At 44.5% G+C, this 27,084-nt stretch overlaps 1 protein-coding gene across 2 annotated transcripts in view; it reads left to right on the top strand.

The window, feature by feature from the left end:
- ATAD2B (ATPase family AAA domain containing 2B) overlaps positions 1–27,084 on the top strand; it is a 39,299-nt gene that overhangs the window by 11,128 nt on the left and 1,087 nt on the right. The window contains exons 5-27 of one of the 2 annotated variants that reach the window (XM_053459709.1): positions 291–393; positions 1,178–1,292; positions 1,649–1,768; positions 2,268–2,343; positions 3,887–3,988; positions 4,119–4,230; positions 4,921–5,036; positions 6,153–6,327; positions 7,291–7,379; positions 7,799–7,958; positions 8,176–8,266; positions 9,258–9,569; positions 9,820–9,949; positions 10,135–10,321; positions 14,373–14,558; positions 17,047–17,182; positions 17,550–17,731; positions 20,052–20,211; positions 21,014–21,136; positions 21,451–21,588; positions 24,278–24,916; positions 26,415–26,509; positions 26,646–26,774. In XM_053459709.1, coding sequence (XP_053315684.1) covers positions 291–393; positions 1,178–1,292; positions 1,649–1,768; positions 2,268–2,343; positions 3,887–3,988; positions 4,119–4,230; positions 4,921–5,036; positions 6,153–6,327; positions 7,291–7,379; positions 7,799–7,958; positions 8,176–8,266; positions 9,258–9,569; positions 9,820–9,949; positions 10,135–10,321; positions 14,373–14,558; positions 17,047–17,182; positions 17,550–17,731; positions 20,052–20,211; positions 21,014–21,136; positions 21,451–21,588; positions 24,278–24,916; positions 26,415–26,509; positions 26,646–26,774 — 3,676 coding nt within the window. Of the gene's footprint in view, positions 1–290; positions 394–1,177; positions 1,293–1,648; positions 1,769–2,267; positions 2,344–3,886; positions 3,989–4,118; positions 4,231–4,920; positions 5,037–6,152; positions 6,328–7,290; positions 7,380–7,798; positions 7,959–8,175; positions 8,267–9,257; positions 9,570–9,819; positions 9,950–10,134; positions 10,322–14,372; positions 14,559–17,046; positions 17,183–17,549; positions 17,747–20,051; positions 20,212–21,013; positions 21,137–21,450; positions 21,589–24,277; positions 24,917–26,414; positions 26,510–26,645; positions 26,775–27,084 lie in introns of both variants that reach the window. The other variant, XM_053459708.1, reaches the window with a different exon arrangement.

Below are 27,084 nucleotides of genomic sequence, written 5' to 3'. Positions count from 1 at the left end.
AAGAGCTTTTACCATAAAGAAACGGATGTAATTGGGCTGCCTGTCGTGTGCTCTTTCTATTTATTGGCCGATTGTAGTTATTTTAAAGATTTTTTTTTATGGAAGTCTTTAAAAGGCCTCTGATAAAGTCTCAGAAGGTGCAGTTGATATCCTCTTGTGATCTTTATCCCCGAAGCTGTTAGAATACCGTTCCGTTGGTTTTAACTGCCTCCCTGGCAGCGAGGACTGTCGCGGTCCGTCCTTATGGTCGGTCTGATGCGTCACGGATCCCTGTTACTTTGTCGTTACAGCACCGCTGAAGCCGTACTCCAGGAAATGGACAATATCAACATCCGGCGGAGCAGCAAATCCAGAGAGGTGGAGCGGCTAAGGATGTGGACGGATACAGAGTTTGTGAGTGCCAGATAACGGAAGTAGTCCATGCGCATGGTCTTTCAACTTCTGTTTTCAAGTACTCCCTGCGTTAAGTAGCCCCCCTCCGGAGTACTACCTCAAAAGGGCGGAGCCCCTGTGCACATCCTCTCCCTACATTGGAGGAACGGGGGAGAGGCTGTACCCCTGTCTCCACCCCTTTCCTGGAAGTGCTTCGAGAGGCCACAATAATGCAGGCGGATTTGCGGAGAAAGAGTGCTCTTATTTAGAAGCCTCTGTGACAGAGCTCTGAATGCTGTGTTTTGCCAGCGCAAAAATGAAATTTTTCATTACCCGGACTGGGGTAATTCCCGCTTGGCCACCTCTCCGGGCCACTCTCCAGACAGGCCATCCAATTATAATTAATGATGATCTGGGGCAGCACTACATACATTCATTCATACATACACACATTCATTCACACACACGCGTTTGCGCCCTCTGACACCTTACAGTGGTTGTGTGTACGTATGTATGTGTAACACCATACACATACGTAGCCTCGTAGGTCACATTTATACTTGTATTAAAACATGGCAATACGGTTTTATTAGCCGCGAGGGAGAGGCCGCGGCAAAATTATCCTGAAACAATCTCGGGTTTACATTTTGCACAAGCGTTCAGGGCGCACATACGTCAGCAACAGGAAAATAATGCACAATATAAGATTTCTGCGCACACCCGCTACGAAAAATTAGAGGTCGCATCGGTCCTGTTCATACATTTTATAGACTGAACGATGTGTGACCTTTTCATTTGCTCTTAGGAGAATATGGACATGTATTCCCGTGTGAAAAGAAGAAGGAAAAGCCTTCGGAGAAATGCCTATCAAATAAAAAACCACCACGAGGAATCATCTGAAGGGGAGGAGGTTTCCGAGGGTAATGTGTTTTTCTTTTTAGGGTATGTAAGTGGGACAGCCTCCCAGCAGAAGTGGTAGAGTTTAATACAGTGAAGGTGTAAATAAAGCTCAGATTTTGAGACACAATATGGTTTCTTGATGAAAATGCTGAAGTGTTAAGAAAAAGCTACATGGTGACAAAATTTCATATAAGACAATATGAATGAAAATGCACTAAAGAGGTGTTTTGCGTGCGCTGCGGATCTCCTGTGTTTTTGGCCGGTTATATCGTTTCGTAGCTCGCTGGGCTGGTATTTCTAGGTTTGGTTTGGTGGTTTGTAAATCGTGGGTGAGGCTTTGGCAGGTATTGATCCTGTGTTTGCCTTTTGCTTCTAGAATCTCAAGAAGAAGGTGAAGATGGGGATGAAGAAGCCGAGGTAGAGGGCGAGGAGAACGACCGACCGTATAACTTGAGGCAAAGAAAAACGGTGGAGAGATACCAAGCGCCTCCTATTGGTAATACACGGGCACTGCGGCGGTATAACTGATTACAGAATGCCGTGTGTGTGTGGACCCACGCTTACTAAATATGGAGTCCTGTCCCTAAGGACTGAGTTATAAGTACCATTTCCACGTTAATGGGATCAGCAAAGCAAGTTGTGAACTATTTGACTGCTGAACGAGAGCAGCTTGTCTGTTATTGTGAAATATATATAATTATATATTATTGTGACTAATATATAATTTAATTCTGTTATATAACAGAACTGCCTCCGAGGTCAGCTAAAAATGATAATGGCTTCTCACCATTATGTTAAAGAACACCGTAGTTTTGATATAAAGAATATTTAGTTTCTTTTCTTCCCACTGCACACTTTTAGTGATTTAGTAACACATCAAACACTTTGTCCTTTTTCACTCGTTATGGGGTCTTCTGGCTTTATAGAGTAAGTTATTAGGGTCTATTGTATTTAAGATGTTGTTTGAGAGTCTTTTGAATGTGTTTTCTTTTCAGAGCCAGCACATCAAAGAAAGCGACAGAGCACTTTATTTGACACACACAGGTCTCCAGCCAGAAGAAGCCATATTAGGTAGGTTATAGTTCGAAGCCTGGCCGTTCTAAAGGCCAAAAGTAGTGGATACTGTTCCCCCTTTTTACTGTTTCCTACTGTGTCTTGCTTGGGAAGTTGAGAACAAGAACACGTTAAACCAAGAGTCCCCTTTTCAATATTTGACGAACCCGCAGAAATCGTACGTCGTTCTGTTCGGGAGCAAAGCCTTCTTTTATATTCTTCATTTAAATTCGTCTTCTGTACTGTAGGTGCCACAGCTGACCAATGACTACATTTAGGTTCAGTGACATCTCTTGATTAGTTTTACCCATACAATTTTTTTTATTTTCAAGAGGGCCACATCCGTGCTTTATATATCACATATTTCTTTTAGTGATTATATATGTATATTTTATTTGCTTATAATGGAGGGGCACTTTTTTTTTAGTTTTTTTTAATAAAAAAAAAAAATTAGTTTTTGCGCTGTTCCCAGTGCAGTATGACTCGAGATCCCGTTGGGGATATCTAATACATTTTTTATGCCAGGTGAGTCATGGTAACATCCACTTCCAATCAATTTTTTTACAATTTAATTTATATTTACAGCTTTCCTTTTTTTTTTTTTTTTTTATTTTTTTTTTATTTTTTTACATTTGTTTTTGAGGGGGAGAGCTTTTTCTTCCTCTCCTCCTCCTCATTTTTGTTTGTGCTGATCAGACTGTACATTGCCAATTGCAATAATTGTGATCAACCAGCAGGGGGAGCAGTGGGAGAGCCCACAATGCTCTAGGAAACCGCCGCTGAGGCTCTTCTGTCCTCAAATGAACTCCCAGTGCGTGTCAGCAGTGACACCTGCTGGAAGGGAATGCCCGATCACGTGATCAGGCAATCCTTGAATGACGGTGGACCAGTGCTCTTGGCAAGCGCTGCTACACACCATCAGTCATTATAGGAGAGGTATTATACCAATTAATGTAGCTCTTGGTGGTCATAAGAAAATCTGATATAGCCGTATTAGATAAAACGCAATCTTTAGTCGAAGATGCTACTTTTTTATTGGGCCAACATAGACCAACATCCTGATTTTGATTGTGTCTAAAAAAGACTAAAGAAATCTCCCGCAGTGTCGGAGACTGTTACTTTATCCCCTTTAATTTCTCCTTCCCGATCTTTCACCGTCATGATGTTGAGGGCCTCCGGCATGAATAAATTGTGTCTGCTGTACTCATTGAGAAGGGAGGCTTGTATTGAGCCAGACGCGCTCGGAAGTACTTGCACACGCGTGTAATGTGACGCAAATAGTTATTCTACATTCACAAGATGGGCTCTGCTTTATTATGCGTACCGTTTGAATCTCTGCTCATGTAGAAAACTATTTGGAAATTGAGTTGTCCGTCTATGGTATAAAAATGTTTAATATGCAGTAAGCCAGGGAGCAGGGAGTTAATGCGAACATTAAATCTACAGGTATAATATCTGCCGTGTCTGTTAGCGCTGTTTAAATTATATAAATATGTGCCTGATGTATATTATATAACGTATATGTATTACCGTATATGTATTTTTTATTGTTTTTTGATAGGAGGAAGAGGCATGCTATTCACAGCAGTGACACAACTTCGTCATCAGATGAAGAACGGTTTGAGAGAAGAAAATCTAAAAGCATGGCCAAATCCCGGAACAGGTGCTGATACGATGAGTCTTGTTACAGCGGGCAGGGGGATGGAAGTGTTTGGCGCCCGTTCTCTTCTAGCATCCTATTATCGCTTACCATCGCGGTTGTCGGTAATCTCCTCGCTTGTTCTGTGTGACAGGTGCTTGCCGATGAACCTCAGGGCAGAGGATTTGGCGAGTGGCATCCTCCGTGAACGGGTCAAGGTGGGAGCCAGTTTAGCGGACGTGGACCCAATGAGCCTAGACCGATCGGTAAGATTCAGTCGCTAATGCGGGTGGTACGTACCTTTTTATTATCACAGTTTTCTGGATTTAAACAAAGGGCCGTAGCTGCTGTACTTTCAGGTTCTTGCTCCTGGTCCTTCGGTATTTTAGCTTTACCAGCATGCACTGGGCTGATGGCTAATGTCCCTAGGGGCCCTTTCACTTCAGATTATCCAGTTAGGGGACTCGAGCGAATGAGCCGTGAAGGCCGCTTATACGAGGAAAGCGATTATTCCGTGTAGGTGTTGTAACAAGTCTGTGGAAAAATAGACAGTTTGACATCATTAGAGATGAAATAGCATTCTGTGAGGTCCGGGTATCTTAAGACAATGCTTTCTATTGTAACAGAATATGACATCAGATGTCATGTGTGTGAAAATTCTCTTACTTTATTAACCTCTGCTACTTCCGCTGGGAGGCTGATCCACTTACCTACCACCCTCTCAGTAAAGTGAAACTTCTTTACATTACATCTAAGCTTGTGGCCCTCTAGTGTTAGATGATGACCTTGTGTTCTAACATTTCTCCTCTGAAATAAACGTTCCTCCTGTACATTCTCTTTAAACGCTTGTCTCCTCTCCTGTATGGCGGGACGCGGTCTGGGTGCGGATACCGTGCTCATAGTCTCGTTAGCAGCGTGTCTCATTGCTTTTTTTTTATGTTCTTTGACATTTTTAGGTCCGTTTTGACAGCGTCGGCGGTCTAAGTCGGCACATTTACGCTTTGAAAGAAATGGTGGTTTTCCCCCTGATCTATCCTGAAATATTTGAGAAATTCAAAATACAGCCGCCCAGGTACGTCCCTTTTTTTTGAGTAGTCTGTAACCTTTGCGCTAAGCGAGGAGATCCCTGTAAGTGGGAATTTTTAGTTATTAATACTGGGCTCGCTTAGAAATATTTTAAAATGTTCTGTTAAACATAAAGAATACTCTCTTCCACGAGTCTTTACTCTGCTCTAACAGGATGCCAGCGCCTGTCTTAATGCTAAGTGAGCACCGGAGGGCGCCGTTACCTTCCGCTCCATATCTGCTGACTGGGGCATTAAGTCAGAAATCTAGTCTTACGCTGTTTGCCGTTTTAATGCAAAGTGTGTTAAACTCAGTTGAACGCTCCTCTCGGGGAAGGGGTTAAGTATCTCGGCAGCGGCAGTGTCCTTCCGCTGTGGATTTCCTGCTGATGTAACGGATGGCAGATCCTAAAGCCTCCATGAAGACCCCCTTGTAAGCCCTTTCTTAATAGCGTCTAGCCCAGAATGTCAATTAGCCTCAAAAGAAGCCTCCTCAGGCTCGCAATCACAGGCGGTCCGGCTGGCGCTGCTTTCTGCCAGAGTTCCACTTATATTTTACTTTTTTGATTTATTCACTAAACTGTGAGTTCTGCCTCGGTGAAACAAAATCTCACCTCGCCCTATCAATTATGCATTGTGGAGGGCCATCTTAACCCTGCTGCCCTGAGTACTGCATAGTTAACCCAACAAGCAAAGGGTTTTCATCCCGTTTCAGCTGGGGCTCCTGGGGTTATGGCTTCCACCCCTTAGCATTTCTCTTGGACCCCACTGATTTTATGTGGCCCCCGATCCGTTAACATTACGTTACAAAGCATTTTCCCCAAACGCGGCTGACGGGCCGCTGAGAGCAATCTGATCTGATCGGTTACATTGTGCCACTTTGTATATATATATATATTTAGTTTATTTAACCCCTTCTTGGATCAGCCTTTCCCCTGATGCCTATGTTTATACTTTCAATGCTACGGTTATTAACATGTTCTTTGCCATTTAGGAGAATAATGCCTATGTCCTTTCTTCTCCTTATTGAAGCCGTGGGGAAGAACTTGTGGCGTCGGGTACTGAAACGGTTAACGTGCTGATTTGGTTCAGTTTAAGGATGCGGTCTCTTTTCTTCTCCCCAGGGGCTGTCTGTTCTACGGACCGCCTGGAACGGGAAAAACGTTGGTGGCTCGAGCTCTCGCCAATGAGTGCAGCCAGGGGGACAGGAAGGTCTCTTTCTTCATGCGCAAAGGCGCTGACTGCCTCAGCAAATGGGTGGGAGAATCCGAACGCCAGCTGCGCCTGCTTTTTGACCAAGTAAGTCGCGCATGTATGTTCAAGGGCAGGAACTGCATGCATCATAACTAACGCCTGAGATTTCCATCCAGCGCCTATGGATTTACCCGCTGGCCACTATAGAGTCGCTGGCCGAGGAAGGTGCTTAGACAATAATAATAATAATAATATTCACTGCTCCATTAACACACCTTATACCAGAAGCCATTAACAAAACATAATCGTTACACGCATGAGTAAATCAAATTAATAACCGTTGAACATTTAAATAAAGAGCTAGCAGAAGCCCCGTTAAAAGGCCTCTTTTTATAGAATAATTTAGCGCAGGCGTAGTGTTGTAAAGGTAATGGAAGTAGGTGTTTTTTATTGCTTCGTTACAAAATAACACCGTTCAGGCGCAGGATATGTTTGAACGGCCCCCTACATTTTTAATAAGATGGGAATATGTGTAAGACGTTCACCTGCGAGGAGCTCGATCCCCTGTCTGCGCAAGTTCCGTGTCTTTATGAACAGGGGAAGCCTGTACAATGGGAATGAGAATAGCACCACCTAGTGAGAAAGTGCGGGATAGCAAATACTGCGGAAATCGTTTACTTGGCACCAGCACTTTGTAAAAGGATTCTGACAGCAGTTGAAAAGCTGCAGATCACTAGGTATTGCTTTTAGACAAGGCTGAGATATATAAAACTATAACATAGCTTACAAAAAGACTGCAGAACCAGCCAAGCTCACTAGGGTTGGACCTTCAGTATATATATATTGAAGTCAAGGCAATAAAACCACAACTCTCCTCCGAAAGTCAGTAGGCCCCTAAGTCCTTTTTTCTACCCATGTAGCTGTTACTATACGTCAAAGATTTCCTGCGCTTTAAAATGTGATGATTGTTGACATGTCACTTATTGCTGATCGCTGATATTTCTATGTATGGGTGCTATTCTCTCTGACCTTATATATATATCATTTTGTATTACTTCTGTGTTACAGGCATATGTGATGCGGCCATCTATAATATTTTTTGATGAAATAGATGGGCTTGCCCCAGTCCGCTCCAGCCGGCAGGATCAGATACACAGGTGAGCTCGTTCCCGTTGATTTATATCATGCATTTTCCACTTTGAAATATCAAATTTGCCCATATTTTTGAAGTAAAATTTTAATAGTAAGGGGAAACTTTCCTTTGAGGCAGTGCTTCTTATCTGTGCATCATCACTTTGATATTCAGTGTTTTATTTCATGGTTAAACTTGCGGTGCCAGGTGTAGAAATACCGCCAGTGTTCTTGCCCGCTGCCATGACACTGCGCAAGACACTCAGCATCACCGTGACGTCTTCGCATTAAGACGCAGGAACACCATTTCTGCTCACTTTTCTGATTTGGGCAAATTTTACCTCCCAACTTCTCCGGCACCGGTGTGAAGTTTGCTTTCATGTAGGCTTAGCCTCAAACAAGACTGTATCAGTAACGCCGGTCCGTGTGTTCATTCTCCTTCCAGCTCTATTGTGTCTACCCTGCTTGCTCTCATGGACGGGCTGGATAACCGAGGGGAAATCATTGTTATTGGTGCTACCAACAGACTTGACTCGATAGATCCAGCACTCAGGAGACCTGGTCGATTTGACAGGGAATTTCTTTTCAGTTTACCTGATCAAAAGGTGAGCAGCGGGATCTTCCGTCACACTCCCCCCCCCATTTAATACCAAAAATATTACTTTATTCTTTTGTTTTATTCTCGTGGGGAGCAGGCCAGTTGTTGCCTTAGTATCCTTAATGTCAAATTGGCCACATTTTGCCCCTCTTGGGCTCGTAGATTAATACGTGGTCGATGTTTTTGTGTATAGCGGAGATTCATGTTCTTGTTTCCCATGACAGGCACGAAAGCACATTTTACAAATCCACACCAGGGACTGGAACCCCAAATTGTCCGATGCCTTCTTGGAGGAACTTGCTGAAAAATGCGTTGGTAAGAATAATGTTCTTGAAAGAGCGCTTGGTAAAACAAAATGCCCCGGCTAAGCATCCTCGCCACATAAACTATACATTATACAGGGCCAGCTCAGCCCTTCTCCTGGAGTAGGTTATGGATTACCAATGCAAATTATTTTCTCTTGTTCACGTTTATTTTCTGCAGATTTATCTGTATTGGAAAAAACACCACGATTGATCCAAGGCAATAAGCAGACATTTACTGCTTTGTACGTTTTGTGGTCTTGTCACCAAGTTTTGTGTTCAGCATAGACCCCATCACATAGTATCAGACTCCATGGGAGTCCCTGGAAAGAGTACATGCACATACACACATGCACACACAACACTAGACACTCTTACACACCGTCTGTAGTACATTGCCTTTTGAAGTTATTGAGTAGCAGACAGAGCTGGAGTTCCCAAAGCTGTCGTCTCTATTGATTAGTATGATCACAGGAGACAAAACATCTTGTAATAACTGTATCAATCTCCATTCGTTCAAAAAAAAAAAAAAAAAACATTTACATCTTAAACATACACATATATATTATATATATGTGTGTGTGTGTGTGTGTATGTATATATATATATATATATATATATATATATATATATATATATATATATGTATATATATATATTATATTACACATACATGCGTGTAATACATACATACATGTTGTGTTCTGTGATGGTGTTGAGTGCTGCTTTGGGTCTCCGTTGATGATTACGGGATGATAAGTACCGCACGAGTATATACATTGCTGGTGGTTTCGTTGACTTTATAGTTTTCCCGAAGCAGCCTTTTTCGTCCCCACCTTTCTAAGACCTGTTTTTCCCAAATCTGAAAGGGAGTTGGTTTGTTTAACGCTTTATGAATTTCTGTTTTGCGTTTTTCCTCCATACCCCCTACAGGATTAACCAGACACCAATTGCTGTGATTTATATTAAATCTTTCATTTTTTTTCCTCTCGCCATCGTTCCAGGCTATTGCGGGGCTGACATTAAAGCACTTTGCACAGAGGCTGCGCTGACCGCTCTCCGCCGCCGATACCCCCAGATTTACGCCAGCAGTCACAAGCTACAGCTCGACATCTCGTCTGTCGTTCTCGGTGCCCTAGATTTCTACCATGCAATGAAAAACATCGTGCCTGCTTCTCAACGTGCTGTGATATCTCCCGGGCATGCGCTGTCCTCCATCATCAGGCCCCTGCTAGAGAGGACCTTTACGAACGTGCTCGGCGTCCTACACAAAGTATTTCCTCGCGCCGAGTTCAGCAACGATAACAAAGCGGATGGTACGTGGCCGTCCCCGGCATCCTCGTTCTCTTGGTCTTTAAAGCTGCTGTTCCACTTAATCTCACTCAGTATGTAAAGCAAACAAACCTTAGTGTTTCTGGTATAAGGTAGCTACGTTGGTAGCGTTCTTGCAAGCCTTGTAGTCATGAATCGTATTTGTTTTCTTCCGGACCGGCGGTTATTAGATGGGAAGCTTATTGTATCGCTGACCTGCGGCATCCCCGCGCTTCTTCTGTGCTTTCCCCGCAGACGCAGCGGATCTGCTCCTGGAAGACTGTGAAGATGAGAACGCGCTATCGATATTCGACACGAACTGTGTCTCAGGATCACCAAAGAAACACCCAGCTGCTCTACACAACAATTTCCTCCACTTCACGACGTGAGTGACCCGTTATGGTTGTGTGACTGACGAAGCTTCAGCTGCTCTGTATCATATCCGTGTTTAAGGCGTTCTATCGCTTGTCTGTAGGAGTCGCACTCCAGTAGTCTGTAGTGGGCTCGGCGGTCCCACCGCACACGCTTTCCTTCCCAGGATACGTTTGACCTGTCCTCTCTCCGCTTCAGGTCCGCATGTCACCAGCCAACCTATTACCGGCCCAGGCTGCTTCTGTCTGGAGACCCCGGCTCAGGTCAAACCTCGCACCTCGCCCCCGCCATATTGCACACCCTCGAAAAGTATTCGGTGCACAGGCTGGACCTACCGGCGCTTTATTCCGTCAGCGCTAAAACTCCCGAGGAGTCGTGTGCACAGGTTGGTGTCCTTCGTTTCCGTTTATTTGTCAAAAACTGCGCTGTCCAAGCGTAGGGATGCGCCCATTATTATAGTGTGGGGCCTGTTGCCTTCAGGCCTGTTGGAAGCCATAGAATAAATAACCTATTAGACCCCAATGAATAATAAGGCAAATATGAAGCCTCGTGCAGAACTAGATCAACTGGAGAAGCTGTGTTGATTGTTAACGCTCATCCCACTATGCAGACATATATTATATATATATATATATATATATATATATATATATATATATAATTACACCTTTTATATAAAGTGCCTGCTTCACTGCATTAAACCGCAGGGTATAGGAAGCGCTGCCTCTTACTTTGCTCTTAATCTTTATTGATTTGTTTATGACTGGGACCTATTAACAAAACATGAAATTTAGGTTGTTTTTTTTTTATTTTTTTTAACCTGTTAAATATAATTTGAAATATCCCTTTTAATTAAAGTAACGCAGTGAAAGGAAGCGCTCGGCCGTCGGCAGCCTGTGAGAATGCTAACGATCGTTTGTCAGCGTTTCGCGTGGCAGTTTTATCGCTGTCGCCTTTCTCGCTGTTCTAATCGGCCTCCTAAAGCAAATCGAAATATCGGCATCCGACGCTGTTTAAAAAAAAAAAGGTTATTGTTTAAGGAGAATTGTTGTTTTGGATTAAAATCTTGCTTAATATCGATGCGTTAAACACGACAGAGATCCGGTTCTGAGAGCAGAAGCCGTCTGTACGGGATGCCGCCGCGGAGGACGCGTTCCCTCGCTGGCGCCAGCGTTTAGGCTAAGGTGTCCGGGTTAACCAATTCACAGCCGGGGCTTATGCAGTTTGTCGCTGATCTTCTGTCCTGAAATGTGAACGAGGAAAGGGCTCGCTCTATTACCCATCGATGGTCTAGCCTGTCCTTGGAGCTACACGATGCAGGGAGATTAACCATACCATTATTCAAGCAGGATGCTATATTTCGTATATGTAGTTGTGTTACAAATGTTTCTGCTGCAGAAAAAATTCTGTTAATTCTTCCTCCGGTATCTCCTGTTTCTTGGACCCGGGGACTAGCCGCGAGGCCGCTAGCAGATAGATTATACATTTTACAGGTCCTGACGAGCCCCGGGTCAGTAACATCACAGGTCTTACGGCTGGGTTTACCCCCGGCCAGCTGTTTGGCGTCGGTAATTTTTTTTTGTGGTTACGGTGAATGGTTTGGTTCAGTAATTCGGCCCACTGTCTTCTTTTTCTTTGTGACAGTATTTGTTTCCCTCTCCACCTTGCACATCCACCAATCCAAGACTCCCTTTAGGTGAGTATCCTTCCAATTAATACAATGGAATTAATATTTCCATTAAAAGCAGCTTCTTAATCATGCCCGCATTTTTATTTTATTTTCTAAATTTCACCTCGCTTCAATCATTTCAGTTAAATTAATTTATTTTATGCCCCCCCTGCGCTCGGATCCCCCCTATTCCTTTTTATTTAGCATGGAGCAGCATTTTTTCCATTTGCAGATTATTTCTTTATTTTAAAGCTCCGGCATTATACTCCAGACTCTATATAGTTACGGAATGCATTGTCTGCGATCCGCCGCTGGGGGGCTTTGGGAGACTGGCTAATGTTTTGTATTTTAAATTATACAGAACCGACTAGCTATATTTCATTATATTTCATTAGAAAACAATCCTGTGTTCTATAAACCATGGCTTTCAGCTGCTTAGAACCTGGGGTGACTTATCTCACCTTGAAGATTTTTCCCAAGAAAGTTCATTTACTCCAGCATTTACTGACACAAGGATTCTGTAGCGTTCTGCATATGTGTGTACATATAATAAATATATATATATATAATACATATTTATTTTATATATATAATTATACATATTTATTTTATATATATAATTATACATATTTATTTTATATATTATACATATTTATTTTATATATAATACATATTTATTTTATATATAATTATACATATTTATTTTATATATAATTATACATATTTATTTTATATATAATTATACATATTTATTTTATATATAATTATACATATTTATTTTATATATATATATTTATATATATATTTTTTTTTAAGTTGAATGCATTTAGAAGTAACTAATTGGAGATTTAAAGGCACTTTTCATTAGCGTTCTTTCACATAGACTCCATGGAGAGATTATTGTCTCAGTTAACTCCTCCCCATCGTCCCTTAGCATCCATGTGATTGGTTAATGCTACTCTACTGTGCAGGAAGTGTACTTAAGTCTGCTTCCTGTTTGGTTTTAGTTTCAGCGTACGCAGCCCGGGGAGGAGGAAAATGAGACCGAAGTACACATTCTGTACTTATTCGAGTGCATGGATTCCGACACGCACTAAAAACCATAATTAATAGAAGAGAAAAAAAATGACTGCCGGTCCCCCATTATCTCAGCAAAGTCTGACCTCATTCACAATTTATTTTCCAAATCCATCTTTATTTTAGGAGGGAACAAAAAAAATATCCATCTGGCCGATACTATAGATGAAACGCGGGTCACTGCTGCCCCAAATGCCCGACGCGGCCCTCTCGCCTTGGTGATGGACGGCACGCTGTTGGAGACCCCCGACTAAACTTTTTTTCCCTTTTCCTCGTTTCTTTTTATTGTCAAAAGAAAAAGCGCCATCATATCTTCTCCACGGCAATATCCTTCGCAGCGGGGCGTTAATTAATTTCACAGCTCTGCTTATTCCTCAGCCCCTTCATTACTTCCTCCGGGGTGAGATAAATTGGGCTGTATTTGTGTCTTCTGAAGACGATTTGAAAATAATTATAATTAGGCCACCCGCCACTTTTCTTTAAGCACGTTTTTATTGGTTTTACGATCAGATAGTTTTTCCTCCCCGGTTTCCGTCTGCTGCGTTTCATTTGGTTCTTGGTTGGTAAGGGCAGCGGTGGACAAAAAGCACAAGTTGCGAGAGAGATGGGTGGTCTGCGATTAGCTAACGAATAGTTAAAAAATGCAGAAAACCTAAACTATTTGATTCTACATCCGGGACGATCCGGTCCAGCTTCTACCTGCGCGCCGTGGATCACCGCTTCACGTAATTTATTCACATCTCAAAATCCAGTCTCTTGAAATATTTAGCTTTCTTTTGGGGCCTGGGGGGGGTGTAGTCTCTTAAGGATTGGTGGATGTGCAACCTGCCCGGAACATGTATATTCTTACAATACTTAAAACAATGAGCTACATTAATACCAGATTATTATTATTACCACTGTGTATTATTATACGTCCGTAAAGTGTGACGGAATCCCCGATATTTATGCCGCAGAAAGGGTTTTTATGGTATTCGCTGGACATGCGCGGAGTTCTTGCTTTGTCTTGCGTGTGTATACTCGCCAGGACAGCCTTGCGTTGATGCGGTTTCATTTTCGATAATTTCTGCCAAGGGAAGCTTTCTATGGCTTACGTTTACTTCAAGCAAAAGAATTCCTTGGTCTTATCGACGTTCTAGAGATATTCAGTGGTCTTTTTTTTTTCTTGTTTAAATAAATGCATTCATTAACAGAGATTTACAGGAGAGGTAAAAGATTTTAAATCCAAGCATTGTAAGGGGTCGGCAAGTTAGCCTCCCCACGAGAAGCCGGGATATCTAATGATTGGGGGCCGGTGGTGGCCCTTGGGTTGTGCATCTTGGGTTTGTACACGCGTACATGCTGCGATGTATTAAAATACATATTGGATATTCATATTATATATTCGATAAGACATTTTATGTTAACGAGAAGTTGGCAGATATATGGAACAGCCTCCATGCAGAAGTGGTAGAGGCTAGTACAGTGAGGACCGATTTATGTTTATGACGTGGGGATAATCTTACTTCCAGAGACGAAGAAGACACCGTGCATGGTTTTTTTTTTCTCCCTAAATCCTTTGTATTTGGTGTTTAGAAGTCGGTATAAAAGGGCAGAGGGGTCCTGGCGGAACTGTGACCCGGAGACCCGCGTGTCCTCTTCTCGTGAAGCGTGTAATTCATTGCCTTTCATTGGCCGTCTTGTTTTGCAGATATTCCGGGAAGCGCGGCGGACGGTGCCCAGTATCGTTTACATTCCTCACGTCGGGGAGTGGTGGGAAGCGGTCAGCGACACCGTGAGGGCCACTTTCCTGACGCTCCTGAAAGACGTGCCCTCCTTCTCTCCCGTGCTGTTACTGTCTACCTCTGAAACCAGGTACAGCGATCTGCCAGAGGAGGTACGCACCGACGCACACCACTGCTTATCCCTAACCTGTCACGTTCTTTCAGGCCGCCTCGTGTTCCGCGCCGCGCTCTCTGTGTTCCGCGCTCTGTGTGTTAACTTTTACTCTGGTTACAGAATGAAATGCACAGCCATATACTGACATTCTCCGCCCTGGATTATTATATATATATATATATATATATATTATATACACGCTCACTGGCCACTTTATTAGGTACACGTTGCTAGTACCGGGTCGGACCCCCTTTTGCCTTCATTCTTCGTGGCAGACTTTCTATAAGGTGCTGGAAACATTTCTCAGGCATTTCCGTCACACAGCTGCCGCTCTCTGGATATTTTCTCTTTTTCGGACCATTCTCTGTAACACTAGAAATTTGGGGTGAAAATCCCAGCAGATCAGCAGTTTGTGAAATACTTGGAACAGCCCGTGTGCCACCAACAACCACCACGCCGCATTCAAAGTCACTTAAATCCCCTTTCTTCCCCATTCCGATGCTCGGTTTGAACTTCAGCAAGTTGTCTTGACCGCGTCTACATGCCTAAATGCATTGAGTTGCTGCCATGTGATTGGCTGATTAGCTATTTGTGTTAACAAGCAATTGAACAGGTTACCTAATAAAGTGGCCAGTGTGTGTGTAATATATACCGTATTTGCTCGATTATAAGATGACCCCCCAAATCTTAATATTAATTTAGGAAAAAAAGAAAAAGCCTGAATATAAGACGACCCTATAGGAAAAAAGTTTTACCAGTAAATGTTAATTCATTTAAACACTTTTTTTAATAAAAGCTATGATTGAGAAAAATATTTTGGTTTTATTTCCTTCTATTTTCCAACCTGCCCCCCAGTTATGCACATCTGCCCCAGAAGTGCCTTATACCCCCTATATGCCACTGTGCCCCATGATATGCCTTTTAACCCTCTAAATGCCACAGTGCCCCATGATATGCCTTTTAACCCTATATGCCACTGTGCCCCATGATATGCCTTTTAACCCTATATGCCACTCTGGCACTTAGAGGGTGAAAAGGCATATTATGGGGAAGAGTGGCATATAGGGAGGTTTAAGGCATTTCAGGAGGCAGAGTGGCATTAAAGGGGTTAAAAGGCATTTCACAGAGCACTCTGCCTCCAGAAATGCCTTACACCCCCCATTTAACACTCCCCCTCCCTCCTCCAAACTTACCGGTGCTTCTGAGTTGGGGGGGGCGCATAACACAGGAGGGTCCAGGTCCCCTGCATCTGAGCCCCCGGTGCTTAGTCCGGGCAGCATGTAGAGCTCCACGCGAATCGCATAGAGCTCTACACACAGCCCGGACTAAGCACCGGGGACTCAGAAGCACCGGTAAGTTAGGGGGGGCATAACACAGGAGGATCCAGGTCCTCTGCATCGCTGCGGGGGATCTCAGTCTCATAATCAGACCTATTTGAGGTCTGATTAAAAGACGACCCTGATTATAAGACGAGGGGTATTTTTCAGAGCATTTGCTCTGGAAAAAACCTCGTCTTATAATCGAGCAAATACGGTTTCGGTTACAAATGTATTACGCATACACACACCTCTGCGGTCTTACGTCTCTGCCTGCAACCTGTGCGTGGAGCAATACTTCACCTGGCTCCTTGCTCCTGGCTTCCACATTGTCTTCCTCGCCGTTTGTTTCTGTCACGATTTGGATGTGATGAACGAATTCTCTTCCGCTTGCCTGTTGTACAGAGCTGCGGTATATGGCGGCGTTATATAAATCAATAAGCTATATCTCGATAACTTAAGACCCAAGCGCCTCGTAGGGTTTCCCTGCCAGTGGCTTTTGTGCCTTATTAACGTGGGCGCAGAAAAAGCGTTCAAGGTGTGGGGAGGAAAAAAGAAACGATGCTCTGAGATCTGGTCAGAAAGGTGGAGGCGGAGACTAGAAGTCAAGCAAGCAGCAACTCGCACAGGGGCCGCGTGACATTTAATGGCGGTCCTCGCCAAGGGCTTATTCAGGATCAAGAAAATGAAGCGGATGCCACAAAACTGAAAATGCGTTACCTGCCCGCGTCCGGCTCGCTGGAACCGAATCCAAGATCCTGAAAAGCTTGACGCGCGAGTGATGCGCCACACGCACACGCACACGCACACGCACACGCACACGCACACGCACACGCACACGCCTCGGCCCAGCCGGTTAATATTCCGTAATCCGTTCATAAACGGAGCTCTACTGGTTTTAGAACTGCAGCGGAAAATAGGAAATGGTGCAAAAAACCCAACCGTACCCAAAATGAAACCTTTTTATTGCAAATGTATTTAGATCTGCCGTGTGATCTGCGTCTGCGGCACATACATGATGTCTCCATACGTGCTGATCGCTTGCTCCTCGTTTATGATTTTTGGTCTGTGTTTGTACTTTTATATATTTAACACTTGTGTTTCTGGACATGTATGGCATTTGGAGTATGAGACGCGATGTAAAACCTCTCTTCCTTTTATGTTTTGTAGGTGAAATGCATTTTCAGGATTCGGCACGGGGAGGTTTTTGTCGTTAACCGACCCGATGAAGAGGACCGCTCCAAATTTTTCCAGGACCTGATACTTCGTCAGGCGGCCATGCCACCCCCAAGAAGGAAGAGAGCGGGTAAGATGCCCCGCTAAAGACTCCTGACTTGTATGCTGACGCCAGCATATAGCGGAGCGGGGTGCGCTGCAGCTTTCTCTGCGGTTTACAGCTTGAATAGCATGCGTAGTAAAGTACTCGGTGTGTATCATCATTGGTAAAGCTGTCGGGGTCACTAGAGTTGGTGTCACCAGTTGTGACACTTTCCACCTGAATTCAAGGTTGAAAGCCTATGACTATTCTATGGCTACCGTCTACTATTAACCCCCTGTTAGCCTTTGCCATTTTAGTTGGCTACAGATTTATTGTAGTCCAGAACACTGCGCATGTCTGATGTCTCTGTAAATATCCCCGGGAAGCCACTCAATGCTTCTCCGTTCCTTTTCAGCTCTGCAGGCTTTGGAGGTTCTCCCTCCTGCCCTCCCGCCGCCCCCCCGCCAGCTCTCCGAGGTGGAGAAGGAGCGGATGGAAGACCACGAGGAGAACACGCTGAGGGAGCTGCGGCTCTTCCTCCGGGACGTCACCAAGCGGCTGGCCACCGACAAGCGATTTAACATCTTCAGCAAACCGGTGGATATTGACGAGGTCTTGTTTCAGTAACGCACAAACGATGAAGCGGATGTATCAATGTTTGAACGAACCAATCACGGTCACACTGACATCTAAAGCAAGTGTCTCATTGGCCAGCCTAGGATGTCAGGGTGACCCCCCCCCCAAAAAAAGCGAATCATTCCTGTCCTGGATGCCGAGAGTCTTAATTGTCTTTTTTTCTTACCTTAATGAAAACACAACATTGACCGCTGGAGGATCTTCATACATCGGAGCCTTGCGGTTATCCGAAGCCTTCATTGAAGGCGATTTAAATACGTTTCCCGAATCTTCAGTGCAATTCCTTCGAAACTGTTATTTTACTGCCCTTCCATTTCCTTAATTAATGCTATAAGCGTGTACCATGTCATGGCGTTTCATTTGGGGCATCGCTGGATATCAGAGCGTCCTAGGATTATGCAGGGTGGGGTGTAAATACTGTAATAATTAACCTCCCCGGGGAGGAATCCATTTTATATTGCCCCTCGTGTCAAGTTTGGTTCGCAGTAGAGTTGGGTTCAGTTCTTTGGGACAGTATGTCTTTGGCAGTGCTGGGGTTAATTTTCTGCCCTGCCAGCAGCAGTATGGGAAGCTGCAGTGGAGGGGGGTAGCGTTTTAGGTTATTTAACTATCCCGGTGATCGGCTTCCCTGCCCCGGGTGCCTGGCTCCTCTCTCTCGTGGCCCTGCTCAGCATCCGTAGATGCATGAAAGGGTACGTTGGCTCCGTACGGACCTGGATCGTATGCCCTGTAGGTGACGTCGGGAAGCAATTCCTGGTCTCCGTGGCCTGCAGGTCCCTGGATTTTTTTTTTTCAAGCGTACCCTGTGTGGCACTGGGTATTAATAAATATGGCACAAAAAATATACCAAAACAGGGAAGCATGTGGCCTAAAAAGCATCAAAGGCAAAGAAAAAAAAAGGTAGATTCCTGTGCTGCCCCTAGAATAATAACTAATAAGGAACCCAGCACATTCCCAGCGAATACCATTAAAAAAAGGCATAAATATTGGGGATTCCGTCGTGTGTGTGTGTGTGTGTATATATATATATATATATACACACACACACACACACACCAGTTGTATATTGTTTGGCGAGTCGCGGCGGCGGGTTAAGCGATATATGCCCATATGGTGTGACGGGGTCCCCAGTATTTATGACGCGGGTGTGTGTTGGGTGGTATTCCTCTGGGTATGTGCCGGGTTCTTGCTTCGTTAGTATATGTAAAGCAGACGCTCCCGTCGTCATGGTAAATGGATGTTTACCGAAGCCGTTTCTTTGTGTTTTCATTTTGTGTAAAATAGGATATCTTCCTTTTATTCACTAATATTATTAACGATTCACCAGCCGAGGCTCACTTTAAAACTCCATGAATTTCGTTGCTCCTCGGTCTGAACAGACCACGTTTTCAATTTCTGAGAAATATTCCTGGAAATCTCCGCTTCTGTGCATGCCGGTGCTCCGTGGGGTTAGCGTCTGACTCCAAGACGAAGGGAGAGTGACGTGGATCGCCCCGGGATATATTCGGGTGGTGTTTGTTCTTTGTACGAATGGATTGCATGTCAGGCCGTGTCTCGCCATACGGGAGCCTGCATCCTACAGAGGTAGTAGAACATGCGCAGCGGTCCTGTAATGACCATGCGGTGTACATACGACCAAAATTAAGGATCACATGCAATGATTGGTCACATTATTACTGATCTGTGCCATCATATTCTGCAACGCTGTACATTATCTAGTGTTTAAAACCCCTCAGTGGATCTTTCATTGGTTCAAGAGTTTACATACATGCATGCACACATACATACACACATACATACACACACGGTCTTTACGTACACACAGTGTTTACATACGTATGTACACGCACACGTTAGGAAAGGGGGCTCTCACACGCGCAGGCAGTGTGTTCAGTGTGCGTCTTGGAGTCAGATGGGATCCCCAGTACTGTGATTCGTGTTGCGTGTGATATGTTGCATGCGGTGGTCATGGTACTGTTTACAGGTTTGGCAGCGGAGTCGTATAATATAGACTGTATCATCTGGCCGTTTTTTAGCACCGGGGGGAGGCACGTTGGGGATACCCATGCCATGCCTGCTTCTAAAAACAAACAAAAAAAAAGTTCTAGAATGGTGAATATTTCACAACGCTGAAGTTGTTTTTGTGCCCCGATGGAAAAGGATAAAAGAAAACGTATGTTTCATGTATGTTATGTTCAATGACTCCCCCCCCCCCCAAGTTATGAAGCGTAAGCTTTTTCCCCACGATCGTTTAAACGACGGCCCCCGGGGTGTTTTTCAGGTTTCCGACTACCTCGAAGTTATCCGGAAACCCATGGACCTTTCCACCATAATGACCAAAATCGACACCCACCGCTACCTGACCGTCAAGGACTTCCTGCTGGACGTCGACCTGATCTGCAGCAACGCCCTGGAGTACAACCCCGACAAGGAGCCCGGAGGTAAGCACGCCCCATGACATCATTTCCTCCCCCGCGAATAAAGACAAATCCTACGGAAAGGGACCGGATGCCCGACTTTAACTGTTGGTAAAAAAAATAAATAAAAAAGTTACTTTCTTTTCTTTTCATTACAATTTTAAATACATATATTTTTTTATTACTGATTTTTCAGAGTTAAGGGTTTTTTAGATTTTATTATTTAAGACCCATTCTACTTTTAAAGGCTGCTCTGTCGTTTTGACAAAGTGCTATAAGCCGCGTAGCCGCTTTGTACGACGCCTGCTGCCAATGCCGAGATTTTTAAAATTTAATTTGCAAAGGCACTTTTTTCTTTTTTTTTTTTTTTGTAAATTTACCTTAATTTTTTGGATGAATCACTTCTTGGCTAGACCCGTAACGCTGCGTTTCTCATCTTCCAAAAAATGGCAGAACCCACCAGATCACCAGATGTTCACTGAAAAACATTTTGAGGTCTAATAAATGGCATTCGATACGGAGGAAAAAATGTTGCACGTAAATTCTACCATAATATTTTTTTCTTTCTTTTTTTAAATACGCGGCTCTTATTGGGTGATATATTCCGTTTGGCAGACGTTTGTGCCAGCATCCCACTCGCTGACTAAGTTGTGAGCATTTTTTATACGAAGACATATGGTTCCGAAATTCATGCAGTGATAAAAAAAAAATAAAAAAAAATACATATTTTTGGAATGCCGTAAATCTTTTACCGCGTTAAATGAAAGCGTGGAATTCTTTTCATGCCGTAAACATATGCACTAACCTGAATAACCTTTCCTCGTAGACAAAATCATCCGACACCGCGCATGCACTCTGAAGGATACGGCGCACGCCATTATCGCCGCCGAGCTGGATCCTGAATTTAATAAGCTATGCGAGGAAATCAAGGATGCCAGAATCAAGCTAGGTGGGTGCTATTGTTTACCCCTCCCAAACTTTGCCCTATGGGTCATGTTTAGAATCAGGACCTTCTAGATACGGAGCGGTTACGAAAAGTCTCTTTATTTTCTTTAAGTTTTTTTTTTTTTTAAAACTACCTAATTTTTGTAACCAGCAGGCATTTTTTTACATTTTTTGTGTATTTTTGGTATTGCTATGATTTAAAATAGTTTAATTGCGTTCCGGGAGCGGGTTCCGGTGGGTTTCTATGCACCGGAGGGGAAGCGATTTGTTGCCTCGTCCGTAATCGTTTTAAACGGCGTTCTTATCTCGTTTGCGCAGGGCTGTCTGTTAATACGGTGCAAGTCATTCCTCGGAGTTCTGCGACTCGCAATCCGGAGAACGGGGCAGAAGAAGCGCTGCAGAACAGACACGCGGCGGCGCTCGACGGCGGAATCCACTCGGGAATGAAGTGCACGTGTGAGTACGGTTCGGTTATAACGTCCGGCGATCGCCCACTCGGACATGCTTTCCCCATGATGTATACATGTCTCTCCTCGAAACTTTTTCATTTTTTTCACCCCATCGTTATTGAAGAGGCCCTATTTTATGGCTCTTGTCATAATATCCCGGCCTTCGCCAGTTCATCTGCCACTAATGCCGGTAAAGGGAAAGTATGTCCTGTTCCTTATCAAGGAATAATATGTGTTCAAGGGCTTTGAGTATTTTAACACGGATTCCTTAATACGTTAAAAAAAAGAAAACAATCCTTAAGGAGAAGCTGCAGCTCCCAGCCCCTTTCATTGAGTTGAAGCAGCCAATCAGTGCAGCGCTTCCCATCGATATGTTCGCGTTAGACGTGTGCCTGCGCTGGTGCCGGCTGATGGTAATAGCTGACTGAATCCCCCCAAGGTGAAGGTGTGTTCATTATTGGGCATATACCACTTTAACCCTTTAGGGGCCAAGACCCCCCCTTTTACTGTTATGTACGTTAATCACTGTGCAGATTATGATAATTCTCAATATAAGTGGAAATGCAGCCACGCAAACGTCCGGGCTGCATGTATGTGGTGATTTAAGGAATTCCTCCCTTGGTTTTGGAGCCTCGTGATTGGTTGCTTATTTTTTCTGGTTTTTATATAATTCTTCCGCATGCGTGACGTGCCTGGATTCATTCTTTACCAACTTTGCAGAGCATCTCGCATCCATTTACATCCAGCAGAGGCTCAGGCCTTTATATAAAGGTCTGTAACGATTCCCAGCATGCGCGCCGTGTCATTTTACACTATGGGCCCTGCATTCATGCCCTCGGTGCCTGCATTCATGCCCTCGGTGCCTGCGTCGGTGTACTCTCGTGTTTCGAAACCACACATGCAACTAAGGAGAAACGGTCTACAATAATTGCAAAGGCTCAGCACTATTGCTACCTTAATTATATAAAATTAAGTATATATATATATAAAATAATGCCCCGTCGTGTAAAGTGACCCGCCGCGCATGGTGTGAATCGTTAGACCTTTATATGCAGGCGTGAGCATCTGCTGCATGTAAATGGATACGAGATGCTCTGCATAGCCGGCTGGCCGTTGAAATGGATCCAGGCGCGCCTGCTGCCCGTAACTTTTTGCCGGCTGCGTTTCCATTTATGTTGAGAACGATGTCGGCGGCGAGGGACTTTCCGCTCGATGAAATCCAATCCGGGGACTCGTGTCGGACTCTGTTGATCTGGGGAGAAGTAGTTATGTGTTGTGGAATTCTTGTAGTATATCTGGAATATCATTGGGCAGTAAATGATTCCTCCGCGATGTTCCCGCTACCCGGGTGAATGCCTACACTGGCGTGATGCAGATTTACAGCTTTCCAGTAGTAGTAGTAGTGACGGGGAGGGGCTCGGCGGCGGTGAGTAACCTCATGTCAGGTGGGGTGGGATAAGAGGCAAATGCATAGGGGGTGTTTCAGAATCCCCCTTTGGATTTGAAGGGGGGCATCATGTAAATTTAAAGGGACCTCTCGGCTATCAAATGCATTAAAGTGCTCGATGGCTGCTCTGTCTCTATTCAGACACAAAGCTTTGTACTTAATGTAAGTCCTGACACCGCCGGAAACAACTGTAACTATAAAAAGGTTCCCAGACTAGAAATATATATTAACCCCCCCCCCCAAACCCACACATTTCTTGCCCCAATCCAAAGTTCAAAAATAAGAAAAAGTAGTAGTATTCTACTTGGGGAATGATGCTGAACATAAACCAGGGTTTTATTTTTAAAAATACAAAAAAAGCTGTATAAAAAGAAAGCCCTGTCTGTCCTTGAGGGGGGAAAAAGCCCAATAATTTGTGTGCTTGCACTAAACATGGAGGAGGGGAATCGTGCTTGAACAAAGATTTGTCTGCACGCAATACATCTGTATTTTGAAGCGTATTTATTAATTTCGCCGCGCTTATTTCCCCAGCAGCGTTGCCGCCGGTGCATGGATGTTGCCGCCTTGCCATACCCTTGAGATCTGATGTCTCAAATGAGATCGTCATCTCCAGGGCACATTTGGAAAGACAAACTCCCATTCAAAGTGCTAACCGTAGTGCGATTAACAGAAACGTAACGTTTCTATAGCGACAGCACAAACTGGCTTCATACACATATCTCTCTCTCTCTCTCTCTCTCTCTCTCTCTCTCTCTCTCTCTCTCTCTCTCTCTCTCCTTGCATTGTCCAGACTTAGCCCTTGATCCATGTATTGCAGCTCTGCAGTTCCCTTTCCGTCCAGCAGATGGCGTAAGAGGCGCATCCCATTCATTCTAACAGCGCTGTAACGTGCACCTTGCGGACCGGCAGCTCACAAGCCAATCGCAAAACAAGCAGCCAATCAGAATGTGTCGTAGAATATTAATAAATTCCCTTAAACCGCTGATCTCCCACGTGTCGCTATTACCCGCGTCGCTTCCGTGCCACTAATTAATGAGAATGTTTGGGGGGGGGGGTTTGATAGTTTTGTAGCAATATTTAGTAGATCTTGTTTTTTTTTTTTTTATGTATGAACCAAGCCGGTTATATAATGGGTGTATGACTAGGTGTTAATAGAATGAGCGTGCAAGCAAAGTAGAACCTTTTTTTTTTTTTTTTTAAGCAGTAGAAAATCCTGAAAACTAATATTGTCTGTCTCGTTCGGAAACAGATCCGATTAGGAAGAAGCAGCGGCGGAAGTCCCAATGGGGGAGAGGAATTATAAAAAAGAAGAAATCCAGCTGTAGCTTAAAGAAAGAAGAGGAGGAAGCCAGCCAGGACACGCTGGTAAACGGGGACCTAGAGGTCACGGCGGACTGTCTCGATGAGAACGGCGAGGAGACGGGAGACCTGTCCGTGACCAACGACGAGTCCTCGTGCGACATGGATGTTGAAGCAGAACACCAAAACGGCATTCATGGCAAGGGTAGCAGTTTTGTGACCACGGAGGAGGACACCTCTAATGAGTCCTTGTTGGTAACTTCAAAGATGGCACTGAACGAAGAGACGGGCTCCGTCAAGGATCCGCCCGTCTCTACTGAATGTTTGAATGGGGACGCTTCGTTAGACAGCTTGGAAAGCATAGGGACGCCGGGATTACAGAACGGCAAAGGAGATACCGACAGCCTCGCCGAGAAACCAAATTCCCAGTCTGAACCCTGCCCCTCCGATGAGCCGGCCGACCCGGCACTCAACTGTCACGAGGCGACAAGCCTCGATCGCCATGAAACACAGATACCTGCCGGAGACGCGCAGCGCGATGACTGCGGAGACACGCCGGCGGATGCTGAGCTGGACGCTGCCCCGGAAGGTAAGATCTCTCTCTTCCTTCATATCTCTCTCTCTCTCTCTCTCTCTCTCTCTCTCTCTCTCTCTCTCTCTCTCTCTCTCTCTCTCGCTCTCTCTCTCGCTCTCCTTTCATCTCTCGCAATCGCTCTCCTTTCATCGCTCTCCTTTCATCGCTCTCTCGCTCTCCTTTCATCGCTCTCTCGCTCTCCTTTCATCGCTCTCTCGCTCTCCTTTCATCGCTCTCTCGCTCTCCTTTCATCGCTCTCGCGCTCTCCTTTCATCGCTCTCGCGCTCTCCTTTCATCTGTCTCGCTCTCCTTTCATCTGTCTCGCTCTCTCGCTCTCCTTTCATCTCTCGCTCTCTCGCTCTCCTTTCATCTCTCTCTCTCTCGCTCTCCTTTCATCTCTCTCGTTCTCCTTTCATCTCTCTCTCTCCGTTGATCACTAAGCACCCCCAATCCTTATACCTGCACACTTGTCATATTATATTTGTGTAAACTCATCGGGTAGGTAGCGCCGTCTGTAAACCCGTCACTATTGTCTTTATAATAAATGCGCTACAAAGTAAAGAAAAATAGTTTCAGCGCTCGCTGAAAGTTACCCTAAAAACGCCCGTCGTCGGGTTTATAAAGAATGTGCGTTACCGGGTGGTTACCGGCTCTGTGCTACGATGACAGTCTTATAGGTCTTTATACGTTTCTTGACTTCTATTTACGTCCTACGCCTCCGGCTGCTTTTATTTATGCGGGGGATTACTGCAGAGTTTTACTTCTAACTTTTCGAGGTAAAACCTGTTAACCTGCCCCAATTTCCCAACGAGGAGGGGGGTGGAAAGCTTTCAGAGACAAGCGGTCTCTTTGGAAATAAATGTTCAGACAAACGGTAAGACGGGGGGGAGCTCGGCGCTGTATGGAAAGGTTAGGCTCAAGGAATCCAGCTTGCTTTAAATGCTGAGCAGCTGCTTAATCAAAACCACAACTACTTTTGGATCCTTCGTCAAACATCATCTTAAAATATCAAATATCAAGGGCCTGATGTCAAGCGCGGGATAATTTACCCTCCGCATCGGAAGAATTCCACGCTTTCATATAACTCGTGGGAGATCCCTGCCATTACAGGCATGCGGCTAAAACATCCAATACTACGTGTGTGATAATATATATATATATAATCTATACATATATATATTATCTATACATATATCTATAGATCCTGTCTAAAGGCCAATTGTAGGGTATATTGAACCCATATTTTTTTTCTTCCAGAGAGCCTTTTTGTCCCAATCAGATTAATTCTCTTATTAAACAAACCGTGCTCCTGCTACCACGGATGGGGGCCACACAACACTCCCATCCTTACGGTATTTAAGAAGCTGCCAACACATTTAGTTTATTTTAAATAACTTATGGAACGCAACAGATAGACATGAAGTGTGCAGCCCTGTATGATATTAGCGTGTGTGTGTGTGTGTATATATATATTATATAATTTTATATTATCTGTAACATTGTAATTCTGTAGGCGATGTATGCAGCTCACCTTTGCACAAAAACCTGGATCTGGAGGAGAAACTGGACCCGGAGCCACCTTTGGTTGTTGACCATGACAGGCTAAAGGTAATTCCTACGGCCGCGCTTTCATATAACTTGTGTTTCCGGTGCCTCCGGAAGGCCGGCGATTGGTCTTGGCCCGGCGGTTCGCTGGCCGATCTGTACGTTATCCTGCGCTGACGATGCTTCTCTTGTGGTTTAGAACCTTCTTGATGTTTTGGTGAAGAAGAGCCATAACTTGACCGTGGATGAGCTTGAAAGGTGGTATTCTGTCCTCAGTCAGTGCATCTACATGCATCGGCACGATTACGACAAGACGGCGTTAGTGGAGGTACGTTACACGCCGGTCCAACGGGGAACACGGACCCTCATGGCAGAGCGGACCCTGCGTTTTACCGTTCTGTACATGCGCCTGTATACCCGGGAGAAACAATAGATTATATTATATTTTCATACTGGGAGCATCTTATCGTCATGCTCCCGCCATCTGCGTGATGAGGCTCATTACATTATCTCTCTCCTGTCCCCGAGTCGCAGACGATGGCTTCATCAGGAGATTGATAAAATAACGCTGGCTCTGCCACGGGCTGCCATCGGTCTCGGCTTCTCCAAATAGAATCTTTAAAAGTTTCCAAGACAAT

The sequence above is a fragment of the Spea bombifrons genome, chromosome 3 (assembly GCF_027358695.1).
Source record: "Spea bombifrons isolate aSpeBom1 chromosome 3, aSpeBom1.2.pri, whole genome shotgun sequence".
In the NCBI taxonomy this organism is placed as follows: domain Eukaryota; kingdom Metazoa; phylum Chordata; class Amphibia; order Anura; family Pelobatidae; genus Spea; species Spea bombifrons.
This window is presented reverse-complemented; position numbering and strand designations above follow the sequence as displayed.